Below are 19579 nucleotides of genomic sequence, written 5' to 3'. Positions count from 1 at the left end.
GTTTTTGTCCCACTGAAAGTAAGTCATTTATCTACAAGTAGTTGTACTGTAGGTGGCAATAGCGCACTAGTTTCAAGCACTTGTCATGCAGTCAGTTCCATTTGAATGATGGCAAAATGTAAGACTGTAGTGGTCTACGGGCATGGGTGGACTGTGACCAGAATTTGGCCCTGGCATTTCAAACACACCGACACATTTTTTTCCTTGTGGTCACAACACCGGCCCATTTTTCTTCTCAAGGACCCCATTATAAGCCAGATAGTGATTATTTTGAGCAAAAAACCCCAAGTTAGACAGGCCCACTGGGCTAAAAATGGCCAGTCTGCCCCTGGCTACTGGACACTAAAGGCCACAGATATTTGCTGTATGGTAAATGGTGGGATCTTACTGTACACAACAGTCAACAAATGAATTATGTGTTATACAATTACATTTCAAAAAGTTCCAAATGTTGTCCCCTCTTTTGTTTGATATGAGAGGAATGCTTAATGGAATGCATTTCATGTCAAATGGCTTCGTCTTGTTTGCCTTCAGTTTGTCATTTTAGGTGCCAGTGCTATAATCCCCAATGTTGGTGCAAATGTTTGCAACAGTTTCGACCTCTAATATTAGCATTGTCTAACCAAAAATTGTATATAATAGATGGAATCTACCGCACACCCAGAGCTGATTAGTGAATAGTTAGTGATCGTAAGATGGCTCCGGAGAAGAAGGCTGACGTTTTACATGTTCCTAACCAATTGTGTTTTTTTGTTTGTTTTCGTTTTTCATTTTTTTACTAATTTTGTACATAATGTTGCTGCTACCGTCTCTTTTGACTGAAAATAACTTCTAGACATCAGAACATCGATTACTCATCACGAACTGGCAGAATACTTTTTTTCCTTTAATGAGTCTGACGAGCGCGACGTGAATGACATACTGCTTTCCCGGGAACAGTTCCAGATCCCCGTCATTTGTGTGAAGAGGAGGCAGAGAAAAAGGGGCCGGAGGTCGGACTGCCTTCTGAGAATTCGTAGGCGATCGAATAAACCCCCATTGCCTTGCGTTCTGCTAGCAAACGTGCAATCTTTGGAAAATAAAATCGATGACGTACGCAGAAGATTAAACTACCAACGTTACATTCAAAACTGTAATATCTTATGCTTCACGGAGTCGTGGCTGAACAACGACATTATCAACATACAGCTGCCTGGTTTTACGCCGTATCGGCAGGATAGAACAGCGGCGTCTGTTAAGACAAGGGGTGGCGGACTGTGCATTTTTGTAAATAACAGCTGGTGCACGATATCTAAGGAAGTCTTGAGGTTTTGCTCACCTGAGGTAGAGTATCTCATGATAAGCTGTAGATCACACTATCTACCTAGAGAGTTTTCATCTGTATTTTTCATAGCTGTGTACATACCACCACAGACCGATGCTGGCACTAAGACCGCACTGAATGAGCTGTATTCCGCCATAAGCAAACAGGAAAACGCTCACCCAGAGGTTGCGCTCCTAGTGGCCGGGGACTTTAATGCAGGGAAACTTAAATCTGTCTTACCAAATTCCTGTCAGCATGTTAAATGTGCAACCAGAGGGAAAACAACTCTGGACCACCTTTACTCCACAGACAGAGATGCATACAAAGCTCTCCCTCACCCTCCATTTGGCAAATCTGACCATAATTCTATCCTACTGATTCGTGCTTAAAAGCAAAAATGAATAAAGCATGAATAATGAATAAAGCACAATAACAAAGTGGTCAGATGAAGCAGATGCTAAGCTACTGGACTGTTTTGCAAGCACAGACTGGAATACGTTCTGGGATTCTTCCGATGGCATTGAGGAGTACACCACATCAGTCATTGGCTTCATCAATAACTGCATCGATGATGTCGTCCCCGCGGTGACCGTACGTACATACCCCAACCAGAAGCCATGGATTACAGGCAACATCCACACTGAGCTAAAGACTAGACTGCTGCTTTCAAGGAGCGGGACTCTAACCCAGAAGCTTATAAGAAATTCCGCTATGCCCTCCGACGACCAATCAAACAGGCAATGCATCAATATAGGACTAAGATCGAATCGTACTACACCGGCTCTGATGCTCGTCGGATGTGGCAGGGCTTTCAAACCATAACAGACTACAAAGGAAAGCAAAGCCGAGAGCTGCCCAGTGACACTTCTAAGCTCGCTTCGAAACAAATAACACTGAAACATGCATGAGAGCACCAGCTGTTCCAGGAAGACTGTGTGATCATGTTCTCCGCAGCCAATGTGAGTAGACCTTCAAAAAGGGCAACATTCACAAGGCCGCAGGGCCAGACGGATTACCAGGACATGTACTGTGAGCATGCGCTGACCAACTGGCAAGTGTCTTTAATGACATTTTCAACCTCTCCCTGTCTGAGTCTGTAATACCAACATATTTTAAGCAGACCACCATAGTCCCTGTGCCCAAGAACATTAAGGTAACCTGCCTAAATGACTTCCGACCCGTAGCACTCACGTCTATAGCCATGAAGTGCTTTGAAAGGCTGGTCATGGCTCACATCAACACCTTTATCCCAAAAACCCTAGACCCACTCCAATTTGCATACCGCCAACAGATCGACGGATGATGCAATCTCTATTGCATTCCACACTGCCCTTTCCCACCTGGACAGAAGGAACACCTTCAATTGAAGTCGGAAGTTTACATACACTTAGGTTGGAGCCATTAAATCTCGTTTTTCAACCACTCCACAAATTCCTTGTTAACAAACTATAGTTTTGACAAGTCGGTTAGGACATCTACTTTGTGCATGACACAAGTAATTTTTCCAACATATTGTTTACAGACAGATTATTTCACTTATCATTCACTGTATCACAATTACAGTGGGTCAGAAATGTACATACACTAAGTTGACTGTGCCTTTAAACAGCTTGGAAAATTCTAGAAAATTATGTCATGGCTTTAGAAGCTTCTGAAAGGCTAATTGACATCAATTGAGTCAATTGGAGGTGTATCTGTGGATGTATTTCAAGGCCTACCTTCAAACTCAGTGCCTCTTTGCTTGACATCATGGGAAAATCAAAAGAAATCAGCCAAGATCTCAGAAAACAATTGTAGACCTCCACAAGTCTGGTTCATCCTTGGGAGCAACTTCCAAATGCCTGAAGGTACCACGTTCATTTGTACAAACAGTACGCAAGTATAAACACCATGGGACCACGCAGCCGTCATAACGCTCAGGAAGGAGACGCGTTCTGTCTCCTAGAGATGAACGTACTTTGGGGTGAAAAGTGCAAATCAATACCAGAACAACAGCAAAGGACCCTGTGAAGATGCTGGAGGAAACAGGTACAAAAGTATCTTTATCCACATTAAAACGAGTCCTATACCGACATAACCTGAAAGGCTGCTCAGCAAGGAAGAAGCCACTGCTCCAAAACCGCCATAAAATAGCCAGACTACAGTTTGCAACTGCACATGGGGACAAAGATCATACTTTTTGGAGAAATGTCCTCTGGTCTGATGAAACAAAATAAAACTGTTTGGGAAGAACACCATCTCAAATGTGAAGCACGGGGGTAGCAGCATCATGTTGTGGGGGTGCTTTGCTGCAGGAGGGACTGGTGTCCTTCACCAAACAGATGGCATCATGAGGGAGGGAAATTATGTGGATATATTGAAGCAACATCTTAAGACATCAGTCAGGAAGTTAAAGCTTTGTTGCAAATGGGTCTTCAAAATGGACAATGACCCCAAGCATACTTCCAAAGTTGTGGCAAAATGGCTTAAGGACAACAAAGTCAAGGTATTGGAGTGGCCATCACAAAGCCCTGACCTCAATCCCATAGAACATTTGTTGGCAGAACTGAAAAAGCATGTGCGAGCAAGGAGGCTTACAAACCTGACTCAGTTACACCAGCTCTGTCAGGAGGAATGGGCCAAAATTCACCCAATTTATTGTGGGAAGCTTGTGGAAGGCTACCCGAAACATTTGACCCAAGTTAAATCCTTTAAAGGCAATCCTACCAAATACTAATTGAGTGTATGTAAACTTCTGACCCACTGGGAATGTGATGAAAGAAATAAAAACTGAAATAAATCATTCTCTCTACTATTATTCTGACATTTCGCATTCTTAAAATAAAGTATTGATTCTAACTGACCTAAGACAGGGATTTTTACTAGGATTAAATGTCAGGAATTGTACAAAACTGAGTTTTAATGTATTTGGCTAAGGTGTATGTAAACTTTCGCGTTCAGCTGTATGTGAGAATGCTGTTCATTGACTACAGCTCAGCGTTCAACACCATAGTGCTGTCAAAGCTCGACAATAAACTAGAGACCCTGGGACTAAACACCTCCCTCAGCAACTGGATTTCCTGACGGGCCGCCCCCAGGTGTTAAGGGTAGGTAACAGCACATCCACAACGCTGATCCTCAACACAGGGGCCTCTCATGGGTGCGTGCTGAGTCCCTTCCTGTACTCCCTGTTCACTCATGACTGCACAGCCAGGCACGACACCAACACCATCATTAAGTTTGCCAATGACACAACAGTGGTAGGCCTAATCCCTGACAACGACGAGACAGCCTATAGGAGGAGGTCAGAGACATGACCGTGTGGTTCCAGGAAAACAACCTCTCCCTCAACGTGATCAAGACAAAGGAGATGATTGTGGACAACAGGAAAAAGAGGACCGAGCACTCCCCCATTCTCATCGAAGTGGCTGTAGTGGAGCATGTTGAGAGCTTCAAGTACCTTGGTGTCCACATCACCAACAAACTAACATGGTCCAAGCACAAAAAGACAGTCGTGAAGAGTTCACAACAAAACCTATTCCCCCTCAGGAGACTGAAAAGATTTGGCATGGGTCCTCAGATCCTCAAAAGGTTCTACAGCTGCACCATCGAGAGCATCCTGACTGGTTGCATCACTGCCTGGTATGGTAACTGCTTGGCCTCCGACAGCAAGGCACTACAGAGGCTATTGCGTACGGCCCAGCACATCACTGGGGCCAAGCTTCCTGCCATCCAGGACCTCTATACCAGGCGGTGTCAGAGGAAGGCCCTAAAAATTGTCAAAGACTCCAGCCACCCTTGTCATAGACTGTTCTCTCTGCTCTCCGCACAGCAAGCGGTTCCAGAGTGCCAAGCCCAGGTCCAAGAGGCTTCTAAACAGCTTCTACCCACAATCCATAAGCCATAAGACTCAAATGGCTACCCAGACTATTGACATCCCCCCCCCCCTTTTTTACACCGCTGCTACTCTCTGTTGTTATCATCTATGCATAGTCACTTTAATAACTCTATCTACATGTACATATTACCTCAATTACCTTGACTAACCGGTGCCCCCACACATTGACTCTGTACCGGCTCCCTCCTGTATATAGTCTCGCTATTGTTATTTTACTGCTGCTCTTAAATGACTAGTTACTTTTATTTCTTATTGTTATTCATATATATATTTTTAATTGCATTGTTGGTTAGGGGCTCGTAAGTTAGCATTTCACCTGTTGTATTCGGAGCACGTGACTAATAAAATGTGACTTGATTTTAAGGTGCTGGGGGCAAAAGGCAAAAACTCTTCAAATGTTGATCTTTGGTTGCGTTGACAATCAAACACAATTCAATATCACTAACTATCATTACATTCTAAGAACAGCTTGAAACCCTAGGCCTATTGATTTGTCTATTTTTAGTTGAATTCTGGGTTGAATTTAAGCAATTGCTGTCCTTGGCAAATGCTATAGGCTTAAATGGCTTCATTGATGATGAGTGATAAACTATGGTCACGCTTTATTTGCTCTGTTAAACCTTCCCTTTGGAATGACTTCGATAGCAACAGTGAATCTATTTTGTTTTTAAGTCGAGATCTCTCAACAATCGTTCTCAAGAGGGCACATTGGTAATAGTATCGCGGAAAACTACAAACTCTGTTATGCACATGCTCTGTATAAGCCTTGAACCTGTACATTTCCACTGTCTGTTTGTTTCATGTAAGAAGAAGCCAGTGTTTTTCCTCTCTTGTTTTGAGTAACTTGATCATGCGGCCAAAGACAAAGGGCCATTTGAGCAGTGTTGCCAACTCATTTTCAGGGGAAGTTGCTAGAGGCAGGTAGATTTATTGCTAAAAGTTACTAAATGACGTTGTGATGTCATTGCGTGATGACGTCATTACGTAGATTACACAATAACGTTACTCAAACTGACTGGCCTTCTCGGTGAAAAATATGATTTGACATTTGTTAGTTTATTATCACATATTTTTATTTGTAAAAGTAATATAAACACAACACATTTGATATGATCAGATATTTTTATTTTTAAACACAACACATTGAAATATTGAACAATTACACATTACAAACTATTGAACAATTACATTTTATTTATTTATTTTTTAAACTCGTAAACCTACACATTCTGAACAATTATAGTTGTAAGCAGTGTATTGGTAGTTAGTTAACATGCAAACTAACTGATCAACAATTATAGGTACAAGCTAATTATAGGTACAAACAAGGTATATATGCTATCTTTTTGAACAAGCAACTTAACTCAAATAATGATGTGTGCACCATGCATCTCTCTCCAGCTCTCTCCAGGTTGTTGTGCTGCTTGGCTGTCTAGCTGCTCAATGGTTTCCTCCAGATATTGCCACTGTTCTCGCTCCCACTGCAGTGCACACTGCCACCATCAGCTGTGTGTCTCCGCCAGTTCCAGAAAGTCCACTCCTTGCATACGTACTGTAAATATGATGAATCAAAGATTGGCAAGGAAATCCTCTTCATCTACACTGTCCAACTGCATTGTCATGGAGCTGGAACCAGCAGAAGAGGATGGAGTGGCCTAAAAGCTGTATGTTGCTGTGGTGCCAAACTGCTGCAGGACTTCACTTGGTAGTTTATGCTGGTAACAGGTATCACCAGCCAGCTTCAGTCCATACCGCACCAGGAGTATGGAGTTGAGTGTGCAGTGACATTCTATTTCTTAACTTTGACTTAACCACACTCATTTGGCTGAACAGCCGTTCAACCTCCGCATTTGAGTGTGGCAAGGAGAGGGCAGCGAGTGCAGCTTTGCACAGTTCTTTAAATGGATTTGACCCGGAAGAGTCCGTGTAGTTATTCACTTCACTCCAAAACTCGACTGTATTTTCAGTTGAGTCCCACCTAAACAAATGGATGTTTCTCCATTTGGAAACAATTTTATCAATTGTTTGGGAATAGTACCCCAGTAGCTCAGCTACTTTAATAATTTCAGTGGTGCCTTTATTGTACTTTAGCTTTTCCTTAACACTGAACAAGGCCATGTTTCGCAAGGCGTCTAGGTTGTCTGGGAGCCTTGCTTGCAGCTCCGTGCTTAAAGCAACAATGTAGTTGATGCACTGTCTCAGAATGACCTTTTCGTCCTCTGGCGCAAGACTGAGTTGGACACCGTGCTCTCGAAAAGGTACCCAACCCTTTTTGCCATAGGGTTGACTACTAGGCTGCAAATTAATTTTAAGAGGTGTACCAGATTGTCCAAAAGCTTGACAGGATCTGTTTGCTCTCCCTCAGCTGACTTCACTACAACTTGTACGTCGGACAGGATTGATTTCAAGAATGTCAGGTAGACTGTGTCAGTTACACCGAAGCCTGTACTCTGGAGCGGGATCGATTTGGAGGTGGAGGGTCCATCATGGTCTGGGGCGGTGTGTCACAGCATCATTCGACTGAGCTTGCTGTCATTGCAGGCAATCTCAATGCTGTGCGATACCTGGAAGACATCCTCCTCTCTCATTTGGAACCCTTCCTGCAGGCTCATCCTGACATGACCCTCCAGCATGACAATGCCTCCAGCCATACTGCTCATTCTGTGCATGATTTCCTGCAAGACAGGAATGTCAGTGTTCTTCCATGGCCAGCGAAGAGCACAGATCTCAATCCCACGTCTGGGACCTGTTGGATCAGAGGGTGAAGGCTAGGGCCATTCCCCCCAGAAATGTCCGGGAACTTGCAGGTGCCTTGGTGGAAGAGTGGGGTAACATATCACAGCAAGAACTGGTAAGTCTGGTGCAGTCCATGAGGAGGAGATGCACTGCAGTACTTAATGCAGCTGGTGGCCACACCAGATACTGACTGTTACTTTTGATTTTTACCCCCCCTTTGTTCAGAGACACATTATTCCATTTCTGTTAGTCACATGTCTGTGGAACTTGTTCAGTTTATGTCTCAGTTATGTCTCAATCTTGTTATGTTCATACAAATATTTACACATGTTAATTTTGCTGAAAATAAACGCAGTTGAGAGTGAGAGGACATTTATTTTTTTGCTGAGTTTATATATACATCTACACAATCCCTTCGCATTAACCATCGATATATTTTCACAAATGTCATACTTCAAAGTCTTAAGAAATTACATAGTAGTAGAAAAAAACTACTGTATGTCAGATTATGAAACCCACCCAAATCAAAGATAAAATTTGATGACAGTTGCCTTGATGACAGCTTTGCACACTCTTGGCATTCTCTAAACCAGCTTCATGAGGTAGTCACCTGGAATGCATTTCAATTAACAGGTCTGCCAGGTTAAAAGTTAATATATGGAATTAATGCGTTTGAGCCAATCAGTTGTGTTGTGACAGGTAGGGGTAGTATACAGAAGATAGCCCTATTTAGTAAAAGACCAAGTCCATAAGATTGTAAGAACAGCTCAAATAAGCAAAGAGAAATGACAGTCCATCATTACTTCAAGACATGAAGGTAAGACAATGCGGAACATTTCAAGAACTTTGAAGGTTTCTTTGAGTGCAGTTGCAAAAAACATCAAGCGCTATGATGAAACTGGCTCTCATGAGGACTGCCACAGGAAAGGAAGACCCAGAGTTACCACTGCTGCAGAGGTCAAGTTCATTAGAGTTAACTGCACCTCAGATTGCAGCCCAAATATATGCTTCACAATTAACACACACATCTCAACATAAACTGCTCAGAGGAGACTGCTTGAATCAGGCCTGCATGGTCAAATTGCTGCAAAGAAACCACTACTAAAGGACACCAATAATAAGAAGAGACTAGATTGGACCAAGAAACACGAGTAATGGACATTAGACCAGTGGAAATCTGTCCTTTGGTCTGATGAGTCCAAATTTGAGATTTTTGGTTTCAAACTCTGTGTTTTGTGATGCAGACTAGGTAAACAGATGATCTCAGCATGTGTGGTTCCCACCGTCAAGCATGGAGGAGGAGGTGTGATGGTGGTGGGGGGGGGGGGGGGGGGGGGGCTTGGAAAGCGTTCCTCATGAAGCTGGTTGAGAGAACTACATGATTCCATTTGTGTTATTCCAAACCCTTGAATGAGTCGGTGTGTTCAAACTTTTGAGTGCTAGTGTATATGTGAAATTAAATTAAACAGTAATGTATGTTAATGTTAATCCTATGCTAGTGCTAATGATAGCAATAGTTTAATATGTTCAATATGTGTCACGTTCTGACCTTAGTTCCTTTTTTATGTCTTTATTTTAGTTTGGTCAGGGTGTGAGTTGGGGTGGGCATTCTATATTGTTTTTCTATGTTTTGTTCTGTTGTTAGATTTCTATGTGTTTGGCCTAGTATGGTTGTCAATCAGAGGCAGGTGTCAGTCGTTGTCTCTGATTGGGAGCCATATTTAGGTATCCTGTTTTCTATTGTGTTTGTGGATGGTTGTTTCCTGGGTTTGTGTCACCATTCAGGACTGTTTTGGTTTTGGTTTTCATTCACTTTGTTATTTTTGTATTTTGTAGCATTCAGTTTATTATTAAAATATGACGAACACTTACCACGCTCCATATTGGTTCGATCCTTGCTACTCCTCTTCAGACGAAGAGGAAAACCGTTCCAATATGCTGTGATCTGTAGAGATAATATATTAGACAGCATGTGTCAAAGTGATTGATGAGCTATTTTTAGTGTCATGTGTTTATACCCTTTTATGGTCATCCTGCTCGGATTTTCTCACGCTATCGAGTGAGTGTTTATGTAACATGATAGCGCAGCTGTTCCTTTGAAGTAAAGCAAATGTTTGCAATAAAAATGACCTGGTGATAATGTGTCGTGACCTTGTTGAACTGTTGAATGTGTTTGAACATTTGAAACAGTTGGGATTTTATGTAGTGTGTGGGGGAGGCCTGAGTTTGAAAAGTTTAAACATTTGGGAATTTTTGTAGTGAACTTATGGAGTTAGCTTGTGAGCCCCTTGTATATGAATAAGTAATTTCCGGGGTAGGTCTGTCTGAGTATAAGTAAGTGTTAGACTAGTCCTGTGCCATGTCTAACACAGATAAACTATAGAAAACATGTCTCCTAGACCAATTCTAGGTGTATTGTGTCCTTCATGTCTGGGACACAATGACAAAACCATCTTAAGCCATTTTCTCCTGCATCTCGCTTGAGAGAATGATTTAAGATAAGACTTGCTCTCTGTCAGATCGTACAGGACCTGGGTGGAACATCCCTGCCTGGCTATACATTGTGAGAGGACATGTGCGGGCGAGATGATTTGAAAGCCATAAGAATCTCTTCAGTCACATATAGTCCAGACTCAAAAATGACAATTTTAGGTAGTGCCAAATTCAATAGCTCAAATGCCACCAAATTTCTTAGTTAGTATGTATCTACAAAAGCAAGCACAGAGGTCAACTATTTTGTGCTTGTCTTTAGCTTCAGGTGGGGAGATTATTTTAAAGTGCTTGATATCATGAAACAAGTACAGCAGTTTTTTCACCATCGTGAACATTTACGAATATGGGCCCTTCTGTCCTCAAGACATAATTTGGGCTTAACGGCAAGAAGGTTGATCTATCATGGAAAAGAAAACATTCAAAACATGTAAGTCCCTGGAGATCCAGGGTGGAAGAGACATGGAAGAGACATTGTCTGAGGTGCTCACAGCTTGAATAAGGGGATTTGGAGACTCATGGGGGTGTTGGGTTAGAATTGGCCCTTCCCAAGGGCTTCTTTTTCTCTAAGAAAGGAATTAAAAAATAATTATGCATATAGACATGTATTGTGTAGTAAAGTGTATGACGTACATGTATATAAAGATTTAGAATAAAATAAAGTTTTACATTCAATGAATGAAATCTCTCCTCTAAGAGGTGTAATAATCCGGGAATCCTTTCTTCCTCATGTAACTTTTTGAAGGTGAGTTGAATATTCAATGTTATGTTTGTATACAGTGGGGCAAAAAAGTATTTAGTCAGCCACCAATTGTGCAAGTTCTCCCACTTAAAAATATGAGAGAGGCCTGTAATTTTCATCATAGGTACACTTCAACTATGACAGACAAAATGAGAAAAGAAAATCCAGAAAATCACATTGTAGGATTTTTTATGAATTTATTTGCAAATGATGGTGGAAAATAAGTATTTGGTCAATAACAAAAAGTGTATCTCAATACTTTGTTATATACCCTTTGTTGGCAATGACAGAGGTCAAACGTTTTCTGTAATGTCTCACAAGGTTTTTTACACACTGTTGCTGGTATTTTTGGCCCATTCCTCCATGCAGATCTCCTCTAGAACAGTGATGTTTTGGCTGTTGCTGGGCAACACGGACTTTCAACTCCCTCCAAAGATTTTCTATGGGGTTGAGATCTGGAGACGGCTAGGCCACTCCAGGACCTTGAAATGCTTCTTACGAAGCCACTCCTTCGTTGCCCGGCGGTGTGTTTGGGATCATTGTCATGCTGAAAGACCCAGACACGTTCATCTTCAATGCCCTTGCTGATGGTAGGCTTTGTTACTTTGGTCCCAGCTCTCTGCAGGTCATTCACTAGGTCCCCCCGTGTGGTTCTGGGATTTTTGCTCACCGTTCTTGTGATCATTTTGACCCCACGGGGTGAGATCTTACATGGAGCCCCAGATCGAGGGAGATTATCAGTGGTCTTGTATGTCTTCCATTTCCTAATAATTGCTCCCACAGTTGATTTCTTCAAACCAAGCTGCTTACCTATTGCAGATTCAGTCTTCCCAGCCTGGTGCAGGTCTACAATTTTGTTTCTGGTGTCCTTGACAGCTCTTTGGTCTTGGCCATAGTGGAGTTTGGAGTGTGACTGTGTTGAGGTTGGACAGGCGGCTTTTATACTTGATAACAAGTTCAAACAGGTGCCATTAATACAGGTAACGAGTGGAGGACAGAGGACCTCTTAAATAAGAAGTTACAGGTCTGTGAGAGCCAGAAATCTTGCTTGTTTGTAGGTGACCAAATACTTATTTTCCACCATAATTTGCAAATAAATTCATAAAAAATCCTACAATGTGATTTTCTGGATGGTTCTAATTTTGTCTGTCATAGTTGAAGTGTACCTATGATGAAAATTACAGGCCTCATCTTTTTAAGTGGGAGAACTTGCACAATTGGTGGCTGACTAAATACTTTTTTGCCCCACTGTATATATATATATATATATATATATATTATTTAAGAATGAATGTATTAAAAATGAAGGCTATTTATCCATTGAGCAGTAGCTATTGTTTTTTTTCATACTGTAGACAATAACTTCTGCCCTCTTAGGTTCTATTTGACCCTCTTATTATATCAAAACCTCTCAGACTAGAAACTATGATTAGAAACTTTGGCCAACTATGTTCAAACTAGGATTTGAAACGATAATGAGAAACTATGAGAAACTATGATCAAAAACTACGAACAACTATCAAGCCATGTATGTGTGTGTGTGAGTGATGATCTATTATCTAATTGTGTAATATCTCTCTCTCTCTCTCTCTCTCTATGTATAACATTTCCCTCAATGTATACCAAAGTAACAAATATTTAACAATGTTTCAATGTTTTGTATTGCAACAGTTATGAAAGACAATGACATCCAATTATTAGGGAATTATTCATATAATGTGTTACATAGTGTGCATCTGTGATAACTTTATGTAATAGATCCTCTCTCTCCCTCTCTCAGGCTACGAAAAATACAAAAGACATGACATTGACTCCTGAGTGTTGAACTTTTGCCCACTCTATAGCCACCCTGGTTACTAACCTATGACCATGATGATCATCTATAGTATGAAAGTTGGAACATCTTGAATAACAATAAGGGGCACACATACTCTTAAATGTCCACCAGCACAGCCCTCGGAGCATGGTTCCTCTCTAATTTTGTTTCTAGGTTTATGACTTCTAGGGATTATTTCCTAGATGCTGTGCTTCGGCATATGCATTGATGGGTCTTATATTTCTAGACGGGGTAACTGTAAAACACTTTGTGACAACTGCTGATGCAAAAAGGGGTTTCAAGAAATACATTTGGTTGATTGACAGATTTGTATTATTATAAAAAGTGTCACGCCCTGATCTATTTCACCTGTCCCTGTGATTGTCTCCACCCCCTCCAGGTGTCGCTTATTTTCCCCAGTGTATTTATCCCCGTGTTTCCTGTCTCTCTTTGCCAGTTCATCTTGTATGTCAACCAGCGTGTTTTTTCTCCCCGTACTCCTTTTCTATTCTCTTTTGCTAGTCTTCCCGGATTTGACCACTGCCTGACTCGACTTCTTTCCCGCCTGCCTGATAATCCTGCATGCCCTGACCTTGAATCTGCCTGCCCTTCGGTACCTATTGGACTCTGAACTGGTTTTGACCACCTTTTTCCTGTACACGACCATTCTCTTGCCTACCCCTTTTGGGATTAATAAACATTGTAAAACTCCAACCATCTGCCTCTTGTGTCTGTATCTGGGTCTCGCCTTGTGCCTTGATAAAAAGAATAACAATATTATTATAATCATTATTATTATTATGTTACAGGTGAGACCTACCCAAATGTTCAAACACATTCAGCATTTCAACAAGCTCACACCACATCAATCACCAGGACATTTTTATTACAAACACTTGCTTTACTTCAAAGTAACAGCTGCAATATCATGTAATATAAGCAATCACTGTTCTCACTATAAGCGTGAGAACATCTGGACAGAATGACCACAAAAAGGCATAAACACGACACTAAAAAGAGCTCATCAATCACTTTTTGCCACATTCAAACTTTTCAACCTCAGGCCACCCCCATTCACCACATAAATTCCCAACTGTTTCAAATGTCCTAACACATTCAACAGTTCAACATCAATCACATCACATCAATCACCAGGACATTTTTATTGCAAACAATTGCTTTCCTTCAAAGGAACAGCTTGCATTATCATGTCTGCTAAACAATCACTCGATGACATCTACTATATTCTCGCATTGTCTTTTAACAGTTTCACTCAATTCATTCTAATTAAAAATAATAATGACACACCACTCTCTAGTCATTAGTTTGCGCAAATTGCACTGTTTTGTCTACATAACCTGGTTCAAGCATTCATGACATCACCCTGAAGAACGCACAGTGATGCCAAAACATTGGTGATTTACCCAATAAATTACGGTGAGTTTATACATAGAGTGTGCGACTCTCTTTGTTTTTATAGAAGCATTTATAATGAACATAAAGTTAGGATTATCTACTTTACATAGGTTACACATCGGCATCCATTTGATTTATATTTCTCTGTATTGCCAACTAAACTTTTTGGTTTTCTGTAAATCACTTGTATTACTGGGACATCAACGTCATGTTTACTATAACTATAATTGGAAAAATAACAAATTAATTTGCTGTTGACAGTGGGGTGTCAAGAAATAAAACTTACAGTGCAGATGACTGGAGTGAAATGCTTCAAACAGTACTTAATGATGGGTAATGGTCGATAACCGATCATGTCTTCTATATTATCGTACAGACGGTCTGCACCTGTGGAGTAAACATATCAACAGGGACTCAAAATAACAGCAGTCAATAAAAGGGTTTGGTCAGTTGGTCTGTCAAATACCCAGTTGGTCTGTCAAAAACCAAGGTAAACATTCTCAAACCACCAAGTGACAGACAGGTTTAAACAATTGCAGATTAGAAAACCTGGAAAACAGCTCTAACCAGGGTTTCCCAAACTCGGTCCTGGGCCCCCAACAGCTGATTCAAATAACCAACTCATCATCAAGCTTTTATTATTTGATTCAGTTGTGTAGTGTTATGGCAAAAAACTAAATATGCACCCAGGGGTGGGCCCCAGGACCGGGTTTAAGAAACACTGGTCTAAGGTACCTGTATTTCTTTGTTTAGAAAATCAGAGCTTACGTTATGGCCATTCTTCTGAAAAAGTGGTGAAAAATATATAAGTAATATGAAAAGAGGACCAGTGTCACGTATACTCTCTCTCTGACGCTCATTATTACGCACACCCATCATCATCATTACACGCACCAGCGCCTTATCAGACTCACCTGGACTTCATCACCTTCCTGATTACCTTCCCTATATCTGTCACTTATTTTGAGTTCTTCCCCAGGCATGATTGTTTCTGTTCCAGTGTTTATGTCTGTATGCTACCTGTGTTTCTTGTTTTGTTCATTTCGAGAACTCGCTTCCCGAGTCCCAGCCTACATGCTACAGAATAACCCCTCACCAAAGGGGAGCATCAGTGTCTTTAGTTATTTTTGATGTCGGGTCCTCGGCCGGCTTGTTAGGCTTCCATGCCCTTAGCTGGCTCGCCTTAGCTGGCTCGCCTCACCCAGTCTCGATAGGTTCCCGAGCCTCACCCAGTCTCGATAGGTTCCCGAGCCTCACCCAGTCTCGATAGGTTCCTGAGCATCAGCAGAGGTCACCGGTCCGCTCCTGGTCCCCGGGATCATCCCTCTGGTCGGCGTCCTGCGGCTAAAGCCATGCGTCAGGGAGGGGGTACTGTCACATATACTCCCTGTCCGGCTCTCTAGGTCATCAGGCTGCTCATTATTACACACACCTGTCACCTGAAATTCAAGACCTTCATGACTCCTAAACAGCTAATCAAAGGGCTACCAAGACCCCTTTTGTATGCTGCTGTTGCTCTGTTTATAATCTATGCATAGTCACTTTAACTCTACCTACATGTACATATTACCTCAATTACCTCGACTAAACGATGTCCCCGCACATTGACTATGTACCGGTGCCCCTTGTTTATAGCCTCGCTTGCTCTTTAGCTGCTGCTGTTAAATTAGTTGTTACTTTAATTTTCTATTTTTTACTTAACACTTATTTGTTATTATTTTCTTAACTTCTTAAAGCATTGTTGGTTAAGGGCTTGTAAGTAAGCATTTCACTGTAAGGTCTACTACACCTGTTGTATTCGGCGCATGTAACAAATAACTAATAATGATTTGATAACCTTCCCTACATCTGTCACCCCTTAGGTTCCTTCCCAAGGTGTTATTGTTTCTAATCCAGTGTTCATGTCTGTACGCTACCCGTCTTTCTTGTTTTGTTCTATGTTGATTTAGTTATTAAATTCACTCCCTGAACTTGCTTCCAGACTCCCAGCGTACATGTTACAACCAGAACCTGTGATGTGAATAATCAAGGACTCAGGACTATAAGGTTCTACCTGCAAAATGTATAGTTTTGAGATAATGAGTATTTTTAAGTACCAGATCTCAGAACTGTTTTGTGATGTCCTCCTATTTTCAAGTATATCACCTTACTTACATACAATTATTTGTTATTGACAACCCAGCATTGTGTGATTGGATTGCATGTAGAACCTTATAGCACCAAGAACAAAGGTGTTTGCGTAAATATAACTTTTTTTCATTTTTTTCATTGTAAATTTACTTTTTCAAAAACCTGACTTCTCACACGTAAAGGACCACCTAAAGAGCAACTCTATGTAAAATTCTCATTTTTGACCAACATGTCAGAACCTTATAATCCCAAAGTAACGAGATGTCGTTTCACATCAATGTCCAAAGTGGCAATGTGTGCCAGAGGAACAACTTGGATAATGCCATAAACACCTTGAACAGAAACATCCTGAGGGAAGCTGACCTGCAATTAGGGTTTCTGTGATTGATTATCTGTGATTGATAGAATGGGGCCAAGCAGGGTCTTTTACAGCTCCTTGTTATCAGGGATCGTTGGGACGTTCCTACTCCATTGAAGTTGACATTTAAAATGGTTAAGGTTAGGGTTTAAGGTAGGGACATCCCAAGGATTCCTGGTAGCACTAATTTTACTATTATGTTTTCATAACACCTACAATGATAGTGGTAACACTTAATAATAACTTACATGAAAATGCTTTCATGAATGTTTGTAATATAATACAAGGTTTAGATATTAGAGAGAAGGCGCCGACCGAGATGGCCGCCTCGCTTCGCGTTCCTTGGAAAATATGCAGTATTTTGTTTTTTTATGTGTTATTTCTTACATCGGTACCCCAGGTAATCTTAGGTTTCATTACATACAGTCGGGAGGAACTACTGAATATACGATTAACGTCAACTCACCATCGTTATAACCAGGAATATGACTTTCCCGAAACGGATCCAGTGTTTTGCCTTCCACCCAATACAATGGATCTGATCCCAGCCGGGGACCCTATGCGACGCCGTAAAAGGGGCAAACGTAGCGGTCTCTTGGTCAGGCTTCGGAGCGGGCACATCGCGCTCCACTCCCTAGCATACTACTCGCCAATGTCCAGTCTCTTGACAAAGGTTGATGAAATCCGAGCACGGGTAGCATTCCAGAGAGACATCAGGGATTGCAACGTGCTCTGCTTCACGGAAACATGGCTAACTCAAGAGACGCTAACGGAGTCGGTGCAGCCAGCGGTTTCTTCATGCATCGCGCCGACAGAAACAAACATCTTTCTGGTAAGAAGAGGGGCGGGGGTTAGCCTTATGATTAACGAGACGTGTGTGATCATCATAACAACACACAGGAACTCAAGTCATTCTGTTCACCTGATCTAGAACTCCTCACAATCAAATGTCGACCGCATTATCTACCAAGGGAATTCTCTTGATCAAATCACAGCCGTATATATTCCCCCAAGCAGACACATCGTGGCCCTGAACGAACTTTATCTGACTCTTTGTAAACTGGAAACCACACACCCTGAGGCTGCATTCATCGTAGCTGGGATTTTAACAAGGCTAATCTAAAAACAAAACTCCCTAAATTCTATCAGCATATCGATTGTGCTACCAGGGCTGGAAAAACCTAGATCATTGTTATACTAATTTCCGCGACGCATATAAGGCCCTCCCCGCCCCCCTTTCGGAAAAGCTGACCACCGACTCCATTTTGTTGATTCCAGCCTACAAACAAGAACTAAAACAACAAGCTCCCGCGCTCAGGTCTGTTCAACGCTGGTCCGACCAATCTGATTCCACGCTTCAAGACTGATTTGATTTGATAGCTGGATAAACTAACTTACCTAGCAAAACTATAACATGGTAGCTGACATGGGCTAATTGGGTGACTGTCAGTGACTGACATAACAAGAGGAAAACTGCGGATGCACTACCACGTTCAAAATGTCACATTGTGTATTCTACTATCTTAACTAACAGTAAGTTGAGACCCGACTGACATCGAACAAAAGTGTTGCGCGGCCCTAAGCGGCTGCTTATACCTAGAAACGGCACTGGGAGTAGGCCGGGCTAACTCACCATAAACCCAGCTGATACACACTGACTGTAGTATAGCGAAGAGAAGCAGAGTCATCCCACTGCAGGCATAGTAATCAAACAGCTGGAAGATATACAGGCCTCCCTGCAAATAGAGGAGGGGTAGAAAGAGAAAGAAAGTATAAGGTCTTACTGAGCACAACAATAAGACTATAATCTACCTCCAGAGTCTACAAAACACTCAGACAATGATCGTAGGTGTGTCCAGCAGCCCAATCGCTTACGGAATAAGTGGAATCAACCAACAATTCTGCGGAACGAGGAGGTATGTTGAAACACAGGGATATGTTGAAACAGATCACTTGGGAGGTAGATTATTGATCATATATCTCGTTACTGTCATGATTGATCTAATAACGATGGCCTTGAAATTATATATTTTATACCCTATATCCTTATAGAATGGTGACTTCAAATGACCTCTCACCTCTGTGACCATGACCAGGCCGATGAAGAAGCTACCCGCACTGATGATGATGAGGAGGATTTTACGCCGATGGCCAACCAGGAAGAAGGGGGGATTCATGTCTGAGATGGCTGTCACCAAAGCCTCCAGAGCTACAAACTGAAGGAGAGATGATGGGGAAGTTCAGTGGAAACTCTGTTCTTTGAAATACTAGCTACTCCTTCACAGTTTCACATCCATTAGTTTAGTGATGGTTGTAGCATCTATTGTAGGTTATTGTACCTTCAGGGCCACTCTAACACACCTCACTGTCTAACCCCAGTAGGATTATCATGATGAAGAAGAAGATGGCCCAAAGCTGGGGTAATGGCATCATGGCTACGGCACGAGGGTATGCGATGAATGCCAGGCCAGGACCTGTATGCAGCAACACAGGTAAACTCATTACTGAAATCTCAAGGGCAGAGGGAATAGTTAGATCCTTGAAATGCTAAGACACCTGTCTTGTAACAAAGCAGAACTTACAAGGGTTTGTTAATTTGTTTGTTTGTGCATTTGTTAATTTCATATCTCACTGCTGCAACACTTGACACCTGATTTGGCCACGGTTGAGATGTCTGTCCCTTATTCATAAGCCATGAAGCCCAGAACAGA

General features: G+C 41.8%; 1 protein-coding gene across 1 annotated transcript; it reads right to left on the bottom strand.

The window, feature by feature from the left end:
- Nucleotides 1–14538: 14538 nt before the first annotated feature.
- LOC111963368 (sodium- and chloride-dependent GABA transporter 2-like) lies at nucleotides 14539–19301 on the bottom strand. Its single transcript, XM_070446825.1, has 4 exons — nucleotides 19230–19301; nucleotides 18947–19084; nucleotides 18502–18604; nucleotides 14539–14767 (listed from the first exon to the last, which is right to left on the bottom strand). Exons 1-4 carry the CDS (start codon nucleotides 19299–19301, stop codon nucleotides 14649–14651), a joined length of 432 nt encoding a protein of 143 aa, XP_070302926.1. The 3' UTR covers nucleotides 14539–14648.
- Nucleotides 19302–19579: the final 278 nt, after the last annotated feature.

The sequence above is a fragment of the Salvelinus sp. IW2-2015 genome, linkage group LG1 (assembly GCF_002910315.2).
Source record: "Salvelinus sp. IW2-2015 linkage group LG1, ASM291031v2, whole genome shotgun sequence".
Classification (NCBI taxonomy): domain Eukaryota; kingdom Metazoa; phylum Chordata; class Actinopteri; order Salmoniformes; family Salmonidae; genus Salvelinus; species Salvelinus sp. IW2-2015.
Note: the sequence above shows the minus strand (reverse complement) of the source record. Positions and strands in the feature narration are given on the sequence as shown.

Bases quoted from the DNA above. Each gene is read 5' to 3' on its own strand.
- LOC111963368 (XM_070446825.1), bottom strand. From the start codon at position 19,301: ATGATGCCATTACCCCAGCTTTGGGCCATCTTCTTCTTCATCATGATA. The intron at 18,605-18,946 runs GTGAGAGGTCAT...CTCTATTTGCAG, and splicing joins GCCTGGTCATGGTCACAGAG to GGAGGCCTGTATATCTTCCA. The intron at 14,768-18,501 runs GTGAGTTAGCCC...TTTACTCCACAG, and splicing joins GTGTATCAGCTGGGTTTATG to GTGCAGACCGTCTGTACGAT.